Consider the following 17,981-nt stretch of genomic DNA (forward strand, 5'->3'; position numbering starts at 1 on the left):
AGTTGATGCTCTGAATCACATGGTCTCAGTCAGGGACGTAGCCAGAAAAAGTTTCGATCCTGAGCTAAAAATTTGTGGGCTAAAATTTGGGCTAAAATGTGGACTAAAATGGGCTAAAACTTAAAAAAAAAAAAACTCCATCCATATTTTTAAATAAGCTCAAAAATCAAGCCTGGGCTAGAACCCACCCCAGCCTTTGGGGTGGCTCCGTCCCTAGTCTCAGTAAACTCACTTTCAGCTAAGAGCGATGACTTGAAGGATGACATTAAAAAGGTTAAGGTTGAGCAAAGCCCAAGTGAGCCAGCTTTACAAAGAGCTCTTGTGCTCCAGAAATCTTGAAAATAATTTAAAATCTGAGATTCAGAAAAGTCTTCATCTTCCATAGATGAGATGCTTAAGGTGTAGGACTTTAATACAGATCCGATCTTGGATTTGGAAAAGTTCTTTATACATACCTAGCAGCTCAGCACAAGCAAGGATAGGCTCAGATCAACTAGCAGTTCGTGTATACTCCCTGAATGTACCCATGTATCAGACTCATATATTGAATCAAAGATTAGAAATACTCAGAGTGCTAACCAAAAGATCTTTCCCAAGCTAAGTTGATTAAAAAAATATTAGACATTATCAAAGACCTCCACAAACGGGAGTGGAGTTCACCCTGATTTACCTCCCTTCATGCTGGGCTTCGGGCAGTTCTGTGTGAGGCCCTCGTGCCTTTTTTTAATGAAAGGAGAGTTGGATCATTTGATCATCCAAACCAAAGATCTAGATTAGACCCCGCATATGGGCACAATGCACAATTTTGAGCACCATACCTTTACCGTGTTTATAAGAGGAAATATTTTCTAACACTCGTTCATCCAAAATCGATAATTATATTAAATTACTCTTATTTATTATTAATTATTGGATAACTAGCTTCAAGGCCCTACATATTACTGTAATATGTATAGCAAATCATATTTTTTTACAAAAATACCTTTTTTGTTACAAGGTGTAATGCAACTTGCAATAATTTTTCATGTATTCATATATTTTATATTACATATTTCACCCTTACTTTTGACACCCACTTTCCATCCAAAACCCACGTAATTAATCCAAACAACACAGTTAGGGGACTAAGTAAGAAAATCACAATAGAAAAACTCTCCTATTAACACTTTTATACACAAAATAGATTTGTACTGGTGGATCCACATCTTGGGCTCAAGCATTTCGAATTAATGGATCTTTGTGACATTTTTGACCAAAACAGAAAAGCAAAAATCCTATTATAAAAATACAAAAAAACAAAAACAAAAAAAGTAAATACCCCTAATTTAAATATTACATATAAAATATAGAAGAAGAAAATAGGATCCCACTCCGGTTTAGCCTCTGAGATAATGATCCATTATCAAGTACCCTTAAAACAACAATTATAACAACAATGAAGCCAGTACAACAGTTCTAAAACACTCTCGTTGCTATTGAAACATTAACTTTACAGATTGGAACAGAATAGGAGTTGGGCAAAAAGGCAAGAGCTGAAACAGGGGGTCTCACAACAAATGCAAGAAGGCCTAGAAACCTCAAATCAAGATCTACCTAATACCTCTTTTTAGTCTCAAGCTACCAATAATTCGTCAAGCAAAATGGAAAAAACGACGAGAACATAAGTCTTTAGCGCACCAACAAAATAGATGGAACAGATAAACGTGTTCCCGAATCTGTCGAAGGGATATATAAAACATTGATGAGACACAGGAAAGAGATGGCTTTGACATTCAGGCCCCAATTAACTAAAACGGTGTCAGAAGTCATAGAGATCGCAAAAATATACCAACCAATTCACTGACCCCTTTTCAGGAATTTACACTCTGGTATTGGCATTTTTTTTGTATTCTTGATGTCCCTCAAATCATAAACTCCAGGAAATCCAGTACGATATTAAGATTGGGATTTGTCACTGTTTCTAGAAACAGCCTTAATCTCAACAGTTAGTAGGCCAGTTTAATTGTGTATGTTGTGGCTGCTGGTAAACATGTGCTGTTGGTCCAACAATATCGACAGGACTAGTAATGGATTGAGATTGCTGTAAAAGAGGGTGAACAGTTGTAGCTGTAATTGCTTGTGCAGGGTGGAAAATGCTGGTGAAGGTTCCAGGGCCAGGCTGTGTTGGGGTGAAAGCCAACTGACCTTGCGGAAGATTATAAAACGAACTAGCCTGCATGTTTGAAATATCACGATTTGGGGTAGTAAACCATACACCTGAACCTTCAGTCTGCAGTTTAGTGAATAAAGCAACAATCAGCACATTCTTCAAGTACGCCAAGGAAAAAGAGAGGAGAGCAAAAATTTATCCTTTAACAAGCTTAGAAATAGCACATACAACTTCTGGCATGGAGGAGTTTTGTTATAAGCAATTGATTATCGGCATTATTTGCTATACCAATTAACACAATCTGCTTATTCCATTGATGTTTACCATTCAACAGTATAGAGTGTGAATGAAATAAACTATGAGAACAAAAATGAGCTCAAAATTCCCATCATGAGAAACTTATTGAAATACTTAGGAACATCAACAATTTGAAATAACATGAGGCAACATACTGAAAGTAACAAACCTGTTGGCCACTGACATAGATGTTTTCCTTGATTTGAGAAGCTGAAAGATCCTCATTAGCCATAGAACTAACAGCTTGACTGGACGAACTAGAAATGTGGTTGGCCATCGAGTGATCATACGGTCCAAAGCTGCCAGGCATGCCAATTTGAGTTGAGCTTCCTGTATTAGATCCTTGCTTGTATTGAGAAACTGGATATTTGGCAGCTGTCCCTGGTGGAGTTGGATAAATATTGCCTGCCTGAGGTTGATGGGGAAATGCGCCATTGCTTAAGAACTGAAGAATTGCTTGAGGTGGGACATAGAACGGGGAGAAATAGGGTCCATATGGAATGTAGTTTGGAGGATAATGGGGCATATGAATGCCCGTTGGTTGACGGAAGACAGGAAGAGGTTGATGGGCAGCAGTAACCGAGCTTTGCATAACCCCAGCAGCTTGAGTTACAAGGGGAGTTGGAGAACTAGACAATATGAAAGGGACACCACCCTGCAACTAAGATATGTCCAATAAGAACCAGTACAAGATTCTCAATTATTAAGAGAATTAAATTAACAGTTCGCAGGGTATCAACAAAAATGAGTCTCTTGTGTTAATCAATCAATCTGCTTGAAGGACATTTAATAGATGAGTATATAGTGGAATAGTTTGATCCCAAAAAGGACATTTAACGACATTAATCATTAAAAGAAAAGTAGATATTTGCAATTCTGGAAGAGGAGTTAGCATAATTGTCAAAAATCATCCTCATATTTATGAAACTGATGAAGTTTATAAATCAACATTAAGCAGCGGCACTGTAAATGTATTGTTTTCAACTTGGCAAATAAATATGAACTAGTAAGTATAAAACATTCAACTTTGTAAAAATGTACAGCAGCATACTCATGGATCCTCACAAGCACTCATGATTTACATTATTAACTAAGAAAATGCAAATATAAAAAAATTACTTTCTAAAGATTGACAAAAAAATTAAAAACCTCAGAATCCTAATTATGAATCTCAAGGCTATTCTGAGAGCCATAGGAAATATAGAGACAACAGAATCTGGCAAAAGCATGTTTAAAGTAAATTTTATGGAACAAACAAGGCTGATTCACATATAGGTTATTCTCCAGAAAGGACAAGGCAGCTGTGAATCTTCCAGGGGATTTTTAATGTCTTAAAATACAAAAATATTTTGACCAATATACTAGTATGCAACAGAATACATTCACAACATAAAAAACATATTGGGCGACAAACTTTCTTTGTACTGTGATTATTCAGGGAATTTAAAAGATTGGAAAGTGATTTAAGAGGCATATGATTTCCAACAGTGCAGCAAGAAAAATCAGGATAAGGGAAAAGAAGTTACTAGCTAATGCTTCTCTTATTCTTACGCCAATCAAGGTATGAGTTTTCCATATTTCACAGCATGAAAGGAAATGTATTGCAAATTACTGGAGTTTTAGAAAGCCAAACCTCTTGAGGAGACTGGGATGTCTGTACAGGGATTGCAGCACCTCCGGCGTACTTGTTTGCTGTTACAGCTGGATTAAATGGTGAAATTCGACCATCGCTATCTACAGTAGAACGATAAATTTGACCATAGTAATTTGTCGGATCCAAAGGTTGCTGTACGAAATTAAATAATAATCAATAAAAATTTGCTACTAGCAGTTGAAAGTAAAGATTATAGATGCAAACCAAGTTTCAACACAGAGAAGGCACACCAAACTGCAAGTCATAGAGACTAAATAAGACATTTACTTTATAAATTGAACAAAGTTCAGCATATTGATAAAAATATCATACAGCAAAGCCTGGAAGTCGAGGAACATCACGGGCTTGAGTATCAGAACTTTCCAAAGGTGAAACCTGGCTGCTTATTACAGGTGGAATGAGACCAAAATTGTAGTTTGAAGAAGTATGGACAGCAGGACGCTCATGGTTTCCGGGGGCAACTTCCTGCTTGGACTTGCTATAATCAGGGATAATCGAGGATGGGACTTCATCCTCACTAGATAAAAACTTTTCAGGTCCTTGAGATGGTGATTGGGGTTCGTCGGGGTACTTAATTTCCGAATCCTTCACAACTGTCACGGCATCCTGACTGCTTCAATCATGCAAGAAAGCACAATATCGACAAAGAAGACAAATGGTGAATTAGAAAATTAATCATCAATGAAAAGCCCTAAAACAAGGATGAAAAGTCTAAATGGAATCCTCCATTGGTCCCCGGTTATCAAGGCACCACTTTGAGCATTGAAGAATACAGCTTACCAAAAGGACGGCAATAGCAGCAAGTCTAAGTGTGTACCTTTGCATTGGAGTTAATGTGCTAATTGATGAGTTTCTGTTATTTTTCCTATTTTACGAAGAGGTTACGAAGCACTAGTTAATTGCATGTATATTCCATTAAAATTCCAAAGATTTGCCGTGTACTCAAAATTCTTAATAGCAAGTTATGGATGATCATTCATTATAATCTTAAATCTAACAAGTAATTCCTCAGAGTCCAATAGAGGGATAAAGATGCAAACAAAATGGGCATGAAATAATACATGCTTTAGGGTACTAACTCACGAGCTAACGCTATAGAAAGACTTGAACAAGCTATAAATTGGGTTTAACTCATAGTTATTTAGGGCACAAAGCGCACTAAAACGCTAGGGTACCTTGGAGCATGAGCGCAAGGGGAAGAGTACGTTTTATTGAAGTAAAGCGCATTGGACATAAATTTTAAAATTCAACGTATATAAAGTAATTTATATTATAATATTACATAATTTAAATACTTTTCACAAAGACAGCAAATGATAAAAAAAATCATCGAAGTTCCAACAAAATTATTATCTAACTCAACTCTTCCAAACTTTCCTTTCAAATTAAATGTTATTCGCTTATTCTGATTTCCGAATACCAATTGTTCAAGTCAATACAAAAATACCTTAAATGGATCAAACACAATAAGATGGAGACAAAGATGTTTAGGAATCTGAAATGTATAATTGTGCACAAAACTGAGCACAACATAGGCAACATTTAAATTATTCTTGAGTTTTGACGCCATGCTTGCGAACAAAACTAATACCAGAATATCAACACAGGAAAGACTCGAATCAATATTAAAAACCATAGCTTGCTGCGCGATTCAATAACACAAACGAGATATGAGGCTAGATAGAACTTGCTGAGTTTTGGCAAATGAGATATTACCTTCATTGAACTTCAAGTGCAATGAAAAGCATGCATGCAAGGTTTTTGGCAAATGAGATATTACCTCACAAAACGCCGCGTTGCACTGTCGCAGATAGAACTTGAGGACCGAGGGAGATGAAAAGCATGCATGCAAGGTTTTTTTTTATCATGGGCTGTGCTAATTGGACTTCAAAATTAGTTGGGCTTGAGTTAATTTTTATTTTACTACAAAATGGCAGCCCATTTCGAGAAAACGCATCCTTTTGCGCCTCTGGGATTTCAAGAGCTGCACATGGGTAATAATAACTATGGTGAAAAATGGTGCAGCCTGTTTCAAGTGTTTAAAGTCCTGTCGCCCAGGCGTACGCTGTTAATAACTATGGTTCAACTAATGGCTAAGAATTGGATATCCAAAGAAAATTTTAGCAGTAGAAACTGCAGGGTTTCTGAAGCCAAAAAAAATACATTCCCAACAATTATGCATTCAGTTTATGCAGGGACTCATATTATTTTAAGATTTAAGAATTAAGATTTGAGATGTACGGAAGGTCTAGTGGAGCTCAAAATTCCATGTCATTAGTTTGGGATCTGTGATTAAGAGATAGTTGTTAAGTTTATTGTAATATCTATTAGTCAGCATCTTTTCATTTCAATTAAACGATTGGGTTTTGTTTCATTGTATTAGATGGCTGAGACTACTCCAAACGAACATGTTGCACACAAAGATACGCTATTGGAGAGAGTGGAATTAAAATTGATGAATCTCCTTCCATTCCCTAATTTTCATCAACAGGTAAACGAAAACCTACAATACAACATTCAAGAGTTTGGGATCACTTTAGTGAAATTATTGGATTTGATACCATCTTTCCTCGGGCTTCTTGTGATTATTGTAGTGCAACATATGCATGTAAGAAAAAAAATGGTACTTAAAGTATGTGGACTCATTTGAATAACCAGTGTAAAATGTACCCCATGAGAAGTAAGACACCAGACGAAAAATTCTATCTTTTCAGTTAAAGCAAACGAAGATGAGATAATATATGCTCTTTGGTCGCCTCTAGTTTTTGTGCAGAAAAGTGTAGGAAATTAGTTGCTGAGATGATTATCATTGACGAGTTGTCATTTCGAATTGTTGAGGGCAAGGAGATTTCAAAAATTACGTAACGTATTGCAACCAAGGTTTTCTGTTCCATTTCTCTTCACTGTTGCTAGAGATTGTGTTGAGATATTTTTGAATGAAAAGAACAAATGGCAAACCATTGAATGTCAATGAATCTACTGTTACCAAGGACTGAAATAGAATGAACATCGGAGATATATGTCTCGACTTTTTTGAAGTGTGTGTTTTTCATTTATTTCTTAAGCTATAATGTTGAACTAATTGTCTAATTCATTTTGAGAATTTATATTTTTGCTGATTTGTGATGCCATTATAACACATTACAATAAATGATTTAATATACGTACGCATATTGATATTTATCTAGTCATAATTATGATAGCTAGTTTAGAAATTTAAAATTATTTCCAAGAATAATAAAAATATTTTATTTTAAAAAAAGCAAAATCGATCATCCAAATCAAAATGGTTTTTAATTAATAATGGCTTACAACTTCAAGTTTGATTCAAGTTTTTATCATAAACCAAACCAATCTGATTTTGCTCACCCTAATAACTTTGACATTCAATTTTTAATGCAATCTGGAAAGATGCCCACATCTACCATATGACCTAAACATACAAGCCTCAGTCATCACTTCAAAACCAATTCTCATTTAATTCCTTTTTAGTCTATCAGCTACATATACGCCTAAGTTATCAGCATAATGACACCTACAAGCTGCAACACATGAACTGAAGAAAATCTATTGACAAAAGTACATTCAATTACCCAAGACAGCTGTTTAAGACCTGGAAATATCTGGCATTTAAAATTAGGACATAAAGAGCATCATAACACTGAATGAAGAACATGATGTGGAACAGATACTAAATCCAGACATTGAGGAGAAAAGAAGTACCTTGAAGGTAGCTCCTTCATAGATTTGATAGCCTCATAAGATTCAGAAAGAGGTTGACTTTTATCATTTTCAGGCCCCCCATTTTGGCTCTTATCTAAATTGTAGTTAGCATCAAAACTTCCAAAACGAAACCAGAGTTTTTCAGTTTCAGGAACATGTAGGTGGTTGGGTATAATAACATGTTGAACATCTGAAATGTGTGAATCCTCTAACTTCTTCTGTAGTTCCAGAGTAGCTTCTTTCGAACCAAGGGCGATAGTCATAGGCTGTGATTCGGGATAATTTTTAGAAACCTCAGATACAACAGTGGTTGCAGGAACCTGACCTATACTGGAAGAACTTGTTGACTTTGGTTTCCACTCTTTGCCAGCGCCCACTGAGAAACCACACAGGAACACCATTTAAATACTAGACGTGCAATCTGTAATGATGCCCAATAAATTTGTGGATGCAACCCTTCAAGTATACAATCTTATGGAGATATTTGGTTGGGCTTATCATTTAAAACAAAATTAAAGCAGTTATTGAAAGAGTTTATAATTCGCTTGCTAAGAAGACTTGAAAACTGAGATGATATTTTGCTACTTCAATGAGCAATGTCGGATTCATGGATGCGCTAGATATTTTCAAATTAAAAAGTTTATTCTTCGTGTGAATAAATTTAGGAATTGACATCATGCCAGTAATTGATTTTGAAAGGAATGAACGTTTATTTAGAAGATGACGAAAATGAACAATGCTCGTACTTCGAGCATCAGAAATGTATGTTGAAAAAACTAGCCAAACATGGCCATAGATTCCCAACTTGGTGACTTATTTGGCTTTTGCTATTTAAACGCTTGATCCTAATGTTACAGAATTCAGGCAATATAGTGTGAAGGGCAACCATCCTTACAACAGTGAAATAATAAGAGAAGTAAAAAAACTTAAAAAATGCATGCAACACTCCAGATGATATTTTAGATTTTTTTAAACCATGTATTATTTGATATTTTCCAAGGGAGCCAAGTCCATAAAATCTCATATCTAAAACAAAGACAGAAGTAATGTATGACTGTCAAATTTACAAACTACTGTAAGATGAATTTCTCTCAACTGCTACTCACTGGTCCTGTTGCAGGAGAGGAGCGTAACAACCTTTTAATAAATATTAGTTGATCAAAATTCAACCTAGACCTAGGAGTACAGGAGTAAAGGAAAAACAAATCTCAGTCACAATACTTATATAAGTCAGAACGACCAAATATGAACAATCATGATAATGTGCAATGACTATTTAGGAACTCAAAACTGCCTATTCTGTTGAACAATGCAACTGCCACCGACGAAAACAGAAGCAATAATATATAAGAGAATTATTCCACAACAAATCTAATCCATAACAGAAATATTCCACAACAAATCTAATCCATGACATTTTTTTATGTATTGTACAAACACTTGTTGTACCTTTTTGTGGACCGATAATTTGAAACCTATTGTTGTAGTTAGATGCAGGTCTACTACTAACAGAAGATACACCCATAGTAGAATATCCAATCGGCAGAAATTCTACATGCTGATTTTTTCCAACCACATGAAGCTCATTTGTTATCTTTGGCGGCAGATTGGAGCTCCCAGAACCAGAATCAGCTATTACAGTATTTCCAAATGAACAAATCCATCAGTAACTATCAATGGTATGCAATAAACGAATAATATTTCATAAAAAATAGAAATAGGATATCGATTAGCCTACAAATTCCAGCTGACACGGAATTGATCTCAGTGTTAGTATCGGCAAGTACTTCATGAGTGTGGGGACTTCCTACTTCACGGCTAATAGAGCCAACGGCAGTTGGGAGTGGTAGATCTTGAGAACGAAACAGTACGGGATCAGAAGAACTGTTATAAGATCCAGCAGGAGACTGAGATGCAATAAGTGTACAGTTTTTCAAACTCAATTTCTGTTGCTGATGGATATCCCCAATTTCTGGATTACTGGCCTTTCTAACAGAATCAATGGGACTTGAGATTGGCAGGGGTCCTTCCAATTTATTTATGCTAGCATTTACAGCTACTTCAGACTGTTTAACACTCCGACTTGCAGAACCATGAATCTCATGTGTACTCTGGGTAGTGATGCTAGATGGACCATTAGAGACATCAGTTTTTGGGCTGCCAAGAATGAAGATAATAACTATAAGAAAGCAATCTGGGGGAGAGCGAACATGCAAAGGTATGCATTAGAATGGATAATAGAAGAGAATTGATAATTGTAAACAAAATAACATATATAGAAACCAAAGACAACTCAGAACCACCTATCACCTTGTAACAGAAATTGTCTCATTCTTTTTCATCTCAGGTGCAGTGCCCAACGGAGCCTTGCTCATTCCTTTCATTGACAGATGATAGGTAGCAGTTTCCTTCACACCAGCAGAACCTTTTCCACCATCAGCATCTGACAAGACGAAGAACACAAAACATATGATTAAACAAGTGACATAAAAATATGATATTAAAGAACCAGCAGCTTTAGGTTTTAGGTGAAATTTCCTAGAATATTATATCCATTTTCTTTTTCTATTTGCTTGTTGGTGAAGCAGGCATGATTGTAATTATAAAACAAAATAAAACCGATGGCTCTAAGACTGAATAGCATCCCAGTAGAATTAGACCACAAAGCCGGACATGTGACATGAAAGGCATAAACCACTCAATCTTCCTATCAAAGTGAATGGCAACTGGTCAGAAATAAATGCTCACCATGAGATGTGTATCGTGAAAAATAATTTCCTCGACTCCCTTTGTTTGCTCGTGCCTGGGTACCAGGCTTCCACCTCAACTCCGTAGGCTCCCTATTCGGATTCTGAAGAAAAGTAAATCATATGTAATAAAACCATTGCCAGCTTGATAGAGAAGTTGAAGTGAAACTTTAACATGATGGAAAAAGTGAGCTAGAAAACTTTTAGAAGTTATGAAACCATTAATCCAGTCAGTATGACTGATCTATGGAGAAAGAATCATGGCAGATGCAATAAAATAGAAATTAGCCCAATGCTTACCATCTAATATATAAATTAAACACATTTTTATTTTTTTTTCTAACAATGTTGTAAATGGCGGGATACGGTTGAATTTTTTTAGCGATTTTTTATAGGTAATTATACATAAAATCATGAGATGTAATTACAAATAATCATAATTTTTTATGTAATATATGTAATTAAATAATGTTTATGCATAAAAAAAAGCTCATACAATCTAGACAAAGTGCAAATAAATATATGAATGCAAATTAACAAGATAATTAAGGTGGTGGTTGATGGCGGGGGCGGCTGGACTCTGGAGGCGATTTGAGTCAAGTGGTGGATAATGGTGGAGGACACTTGAAACCAAAAGTAAATACAAAACAATCAGAGGTGTTTTTAAAATATCTAGGATTTTTAAAATTGATTGACTTTGACTGGTTCTTAAATTTATTTGACTTTCACCGGTTGACTAGAATTTTAAAATCACGGACTTTCTCGGCCGCCTCCATTGCCTACACCGCTTGCTCACCCGCCTCGCCCGTTAGAAAGCCTCAGACTGCCTTAGACAAAGGCGGGGCAGTCGAGGCGGCCGTCTGGACTGCCATTTAGAACACTAATTTATAATGAAGCATTTGTTTTGTTTCAATGTCTCCAACTTTTTCTAGCAGAGCGAGAAAAGGTGTTAGGAAATTAAATTATGTTAGTTATGGGCGCCACTTTCCAACTAAATTAAAATGTAACTATGCCAGGCAAGGCAAAATTAAACAGATACAACAATATAAACAGCAGATTCACCTATTATGCGTAGATCATGGATAGGTACTAGAATATGAATATGAATATGAACTAAGAAGAAGTTAAAGAGTAAGAAATCTTAGATTTATTCTTCAACAACCTTTTTGAATAGATCAAATCAAAAGGAGACAATTATCAGTTTTAGCTACAGAGTGCAATATAAAAGAGAACATCTTTGAATAGATTGACTGTTTTTCTAATTAGATAACTGAATGCATAAAATGAGTATTAATCAATTAGAAGGAGATGAAGTATATAAAGGATATGCAAATATTTAGCTGAATACAGCTAATATAGCTAACCAAGAAATAAAAACGAAGTCACATTCAATCTTTAATAATCAGTTTCATGTACACTTAGCCTTTACGACTTTAATTTAATTCCTCTTTTTCTCCAAATTTAGACATAAAAAATTCGCTAAAGATGGAGTTTGACGCATAAAAGAAACTTTACCAAGTCTGAACAAATTCAGAATTCGGAGACTTGGGAAAATTATTTGACAAAGGTACACTTCAAAGGGTAGAAGCAATCAATACCTCTTTTCTCCTCTCACGTTTTCTTTTCACCTCGTGGAACGTATCTGTCAACGAATACGATATCAGCATGAGTATGAAACAGTTACTTGCACGAATATGAAAACATTTAGCAGCACGCTTTGGAAAATAATACACAAGAATAGTAAAATGGCCTAAATATGAGCTCTACTAGATATGCAGAGTATATTCAGATTTCTCCGAAACCACAATTTCATAAGCATTAACACAAATGAACTCAGAAGAAAATAACAAATAAATTACTTTCAAATTTAAGTTAAATGGGTAATGCTATCAGAACATGCATCATGGAAAATCTACACAGATTATTATAGCCACAAGACTCCGCTCTGCTTATCAAATAAGGAATCAAGGAAGTAATGTTAAAATCAGTCTGATGACTCTGACCATATAACACAGGTAGCAGAAAAGGAGTGCCTTTGTCTTGCCACCTAAGGTCCTAGGACTTTGTACATCAAGACTCAAATTCCAGGATAAGAACACTTCAAGAGAACATCATGAGCCTTGATCTCACTTGACTGCAGCTGGACTACGTTTCTAACTTAAACAGGTTACCTCACAGGGCCAAAAAAACTCAGAAATCTGAGAAATAACTGATATTTAAACCAGCGTGAACCAAAGCTGATGAAGCTTCACCCAGCCAGTAAAAAAAAAACAAATTGCGACGCTAAAAGATGGAAAATGACAGCTTTTTGAGCGTAAAAGAACTAAATATTACTCGTCTCCATAATGAAGAGCTTATTTAGTAGTGCGAGGGAAAGAACCCGCATCCATTGTCTAAAACCATTATCAATTTTTCGGTCCATGTTTTATTCTCTGACACCCATACAAAATCTACAACATGCACACAGAAAAGAAAAACAGAAACGCGAAGACATTCATAATCACGGACAAAAGCTGTAAGGAAACAGCAGATCAACGATTAAAGTAGTCTTTCTCATTGCCGCCACGGATTAAAAGCAGAACCCAGATCAAACACAATGTTACTAAACAAATAGAGCTAACAAGAGAAGGAATTAAATAGGAAGTGACCGAGAAGCAGGAGTTTCTGCGTAGTCTCGTTGGGATCCATGGAGCATTCCTTGAGCACAGCATAAATCTCATCTTCGGTGTGATTCTTCCCAGTAATATCCTTTATATTCTCGATCATCTCCTTGACACTGCTCGGAATCGAAACCCTAACAGCTCCCTTAACCCCACTGCTCATCTTCTTCTCCTCCATCCTCAATCCACCAAAAACTCAGTAAATCAATACAAATATATATATATGTTAATACATATATAAATATATATATATATATGATTGAAGAATTGTGTTTAAAATCAATAATCAATGCAATAATAATGCAAGAGTCTGTATGTATAGAGAGAGAAAGATGACGGGGGGCTATAGAGAGAGAGCGACTGTGATTGTATTTGTGTATATGTTTTGGGGACAGAGAAGACTGACTGGAAAGAAAAGGGTTTTTGTAATTTCATAGGATCTGTATGTATATGTATGTATGTACCTATGCTTTTTATTATTATTATTATTTGGCAAAAACTCGTGTGAGACGGTCTTACGGGTCGTAATTATGAGACGGATCTCTTATTTGGGTCACCCATGAAAAAGTATTACTTTTATGCTAAGAGTATTACTTTTTAGTGTGAATATGGGTAGAGTTGACCCGTCTCACAGATTACGATCCGTGAGACGGTTTCACATGAAACTCACTATTATTATTATTATGATTATTATTATTGTTATGATTATTATTATTATTATTATTATTATTATTATTATTGTAAAGAGGACCCAAACCTAGAATTAGGATAGGGTGAGATCAAACAACTGGGCTAAACCCGGTCTCGTAAGTTATGCGTTTCTAAATTCAAATATTTCATGGCAAACTATGAAAAGTCCTTTAGATCATTCAAATCAAAACAGTAACTTATTTCCTTTGGTGTGTTTTTTTCAACAAAATCGGAATAGTAAAATTGATTAGGAAGTGAAAATTAGGTTATAGTGTAAATATTCAATTTGTTTTTTTTTTTTGGATTTTTCAATATTTTTCAATTGAAAACGTTCTTGCTCATACAACGTTGGACGCATTTCCTTGTTAGGTTAACTTGTGGCAGAAAAACAAAATAAAGATTCTAAAAATTAAAGTAAAATTTATTATTGTACTAAAATATGTTTTTTAATATCATAGGGTTAAATCCAATTTAAAAATGAAAAGGGTGAAAATTGCCCTTTTATCCATTAAATATTGGCCAAACTCGAATATTAATATTTTTATGTATTCCATTTGGAATTAATTGAGTTGCTTAAAACCAAAAATTAGTATTATTAAGTTAGTTGAATTTAAACTTAAGCGATTTCATTTCAATTTAGTTATTAAACTTTAATAAGTACTAGCGACTGAGGCACACATGTAAGGACCGTATATCGTATTATCGTAAATCCTATGTTGATAATCGATAATTCATGAAATATTTATGTTATTAAGTGTATGATGTATATAATTGACAATGAAAGTGAGAAAATAGGTGGTGAAAATGAAAGATTTTATTAGAAATTGATTTGTGTTTGAAAAGTATGCTGAACCGCAATGAAAAAATGATACATGTTACGGTTCTTAGCATATTTATCTGAGTATTAGTCCAAATGAAATGAGATTAATTTCATTAGAAAGCTAATACATAATACTAAAACTTTCATGTTCTGAGTTTTGTCCAAATCCATTTGGAAATAGGGGCAAAATAATCCCGAAGTGTAACGTGTACATTGTAGTTTCCACAGTGACACATTATAAGAGAATGAGCATAACTCTCGCGTCTATCCAAATTGAGTTAGGTTGGTGGCAAATGAAAGCTAAGACATAGATCTACAAATTTCATGTTGACCACTTTGGCTAATTTGGACCCGAGGATGTTGGACATAACACCTAACGCCCGAGCGCGATACAATGACTATCCGGAGGACATAACACTTCGCGCCCGAGCGCGGCACAATATGCATTCGGGGACAGAACGTCTCGCGCTCGAGCGCGAGATGTTACCATCCTAGCGCGAGATGTTACCATCCTAGCGCGAGATCAATGAGGTGATAAGAATGAGATTGCTTTACGTTTTCTTTCATTCTTCCTCATCAACTTCGAGAGACTACTAGAGAAACTTGATTATATCGTCCGAATCTACCTCGAAACATTATCCAAACGCGAAACAAATTATATATTTGGAATCCTCATGTCGAGAGATTTCTTTTGAGGTAAGATTCTTTTGATTTCAACATCTTTAATTGGTGAAATGCTGGAATGGCGTATATTTGAAGTCGAGATTCATATATGTGGTAGAATATCCGACAAGAAACTAAGTTTTGAAGTCGGAATTGAATTAGGATATGATTTTGAATTGATATGAATTTTCAAAGTTTCAAAAGATATTTGAAACTTATATTATTGATTTTGAATGATTTTATTGATTGAAATGAATATGTTATTGATGTAGATAGATTTTTATACTGAAATCTAAAACTACAGTGGACTGGACACGAAGAATGCCACTGTAACTGATGGTCCGCAAAGACAGCAAATTTGTCCATCCGGTCTTGAAGAAGGCGACGTCGAGGTCGCGGGACCGGTGGTGGGTGCTGCTTTGGCACGGGATTAGAAGTAAAACCGTCGCAGATGGGGCCAAACTATGGGAAATCCTTCCGCCGTACTGCCATTTTCTGTATCCAGCTAGCGTCATCGAGGGCCTTGGTCGGTGGCAATCACTCATCGTCATCCTGAAAAATGACCCAGCGCCCGCACATAGCTCTGTGATAATGTGGGGGAAGAACAATGCCACATTCGCATTATGAATGCTCAGCTGGATATGCGAATGGATTATCCTGCCCACATTGAGTGGCATGTGAGTGATAAGTGCATAAAGCAGCAGCCCTATCTCCCTCTGGACTTCGCTAGTGTGCCCGACTGTCATCAAACGTGTGGCCAGAAATGCATACCACATCGCAGCCGGGACAAGCAAATATTTCTCTGCAAAACAGGTGTGCGAGCCAGGTGTCTTCCACGGAGACCCCGGATAGCAGATCCTTTGCATCATCAAGTCTAATTTTGGTTCTGCTGCCCATGCCACATAAACCGAGTCATCCATAGCCGGTGTCTCAAGCACCCTATTAATTTCTACCGAACTGAAATATACCAGTTTTCCCCTCACAAATGCTTTATTATCGCTCCTCTCAGCCGCATTAGCATAGAATTCTCTCACCACTGGCACCACCGTGGCTTGCGGTTGGCTACAAAATTTTCCCCAGCTTATATTCTCAATATGATTTATAATATATATGTTTGCACAAGCTGGAAACCATGTTCGCGAAGCGGAGCTCTATGTATTTTCGCGTGTTCATAGCGTTCCCTAGCGATATCATTCACAAATAATTGAGAATACGCGATGAAGATTAAGAGGCATTACTCACCCGAGCTTTCTTAGGCGCCATCGTGGATTATGTGAGAAGCACAAGTATCCCGGAGTAGGAGGAGCGTTGACGGACGTCGTGGTGGCCGGAAAGGAGCAGCGGCGGTCGGAAATTGCAGAGGTGGCCGGAAAGTTAAATTCTTGACCGGAAAAATCACTTCTTGATGTTTGGTGCATATGGAGACCCACGATTTGTACCTGAAATTGGTACCAAACAAGCTATGTGAGCGAGATTTAGAGAGGAGGGGCGAAAAAATTCGAAGGGGGCGGCTAGGTTTCGAGTGGGGAAGAAGAAAAGAAAGTTGCAGGTTTTAAATCTGCGCGATACGCCAGGGCGGACATAAGTTTCCGCCCGGGCGGATAACTCTCGAATTTTAAAAAAATATTTTGAAAAGGGCGCGCCCGGGCGGATGTAAATTTGCGCCCGGGCGGAACCTTCACGGTTTTTGAAAATTTTTTTGATAAGGGACACGCCCGGGCGGAGGTAAATGTCCGCCCGGGCGGAAGCTTCACGGCTTTCCTGAAAATTTTTGGGAAATCTGCGCGCCCAGACGGACATAAATGTGCGCCCGGGCGGAAGCTTCACGGTTTTACACTCATATTTTTAAAGTAAAACAATAAAAACAAAAACTAAAAATCGAATTAAATACAAGATAAGGGAACGAGATGTAGTTCTCCATTTATAGTCGAGAGCTGGATTGTCGGTCAGTTTCAGTTCGGATTGTCTTGGAACCGGGTGATTCCAAGTTGTGGCTCGACTGTGCCACCCAAGTAATGCTTCAATCGCTGGGCATTGACCGTAAATGTCCCATCCTTTCCATGTTGCAATTCTACAGCTCCCGATGGGTAAACTTTGGAAATCACGAATGGACCAGACCATCGTGACTTCAATTTTCCGGGAAACAATCGCAACCGGGAGTTGTAGAGCAGGACATTTTCACCTTCCTTGAATTCCCTTTCAATGATTCGCCTGTCATCAGCGCTCTTTGTCTTTCCTTGTACGGTAGTGCGAGATCATATGCCAGATTCCTAAATTCCTACAACTGGTCCAATTGAAGCAGTCGTTGTTCACCTACATCAGTAAAGTTAAAGTTTAGGGCTTTTGTTGCCCAATATGCCCGATGCTCTAACTCTACAGGTAGATGACAAGCTTTACCAAACATTAACCTATATGGTGTAGTGCCTATAGGTGTTTTGAACGCAGTCCTATATGCCCAAAGACCATCATCTAACCTTACAGACCAATCTTTTCGACTGACACCTACCACTTTTTCTAAAATCCGCTTGATTTTTCGGTTAGACACTTCCACTTGACCATTCGTTTGGAGGTGATATGG

General features: G+C 36.7%; 1 protein-coding gene across 2 annotated transcripts; it reads right to left on the minus strand.

The window, feature by feature from the left end:
• Positions 1 to 1,407: 1,407 nt before the first annotated feature.
• On the minus strand, positions 1,408 to 13,639 carry LOC140813253 (uncharacterized). 2 transcript variants are annotated; one of them, XM_073171744.1, is made up of 11 exons: positions 13,219 to 13,639; positions 12,169 to 12,212; positions 10,572 to 10,674; positions 10,134 to 10,266; positions 9,562 to 9,980; positions 9,273 to 9,455; positions 7,824 to 8,199; positions 4,413 to 4,713; positions 4,080 to 4,232; positions 2,616 to 3,101; positions 1,408 to 2,269 (listed from the first exon to the last, which is right to left on the minus strand). In XM_073171744.1, the coding sequence occupies exons 1-11, from the start codon at positions 13,406 to 13,408 to the stop codon at positions 1,979 to 1,981; spliced, it is 2,679 nt and encodes an 892-aa protein (XP_073027845.1). In that variant the 5' UTR covers positions 13,409 to 13,639; the 3' UTR covers positions 1,408 to 1,978. The 2 variants fall into 2 exon arrangements, with proteins under 2 accessions (XP_073027845.1, XP_073027846.1); XM_073171745.1 differs by having other exon boundaries at positions 4,413 to 4,710; positions 13,219 to 13,638.
• Between the last annotated feature and the right edge of the window lie 4,342 nt (positions 13,640 to 17,981).

The sequence above is a fragment of the Primulina eburnea genome, chromosome 14, assembly GCF_022965805.1.
Source record: "Primulina eburnea isolate SZY01 chromosome 14, ASM2296580v1, whole genome shotgun sequence".
Classification (NCBI taxonomy): Eukaryota; Viridiplantae; Streptophyta; class Magnoliopsida; order Lamiales; family Gesneriaceae; genus Primulina; species Primulina eburnea.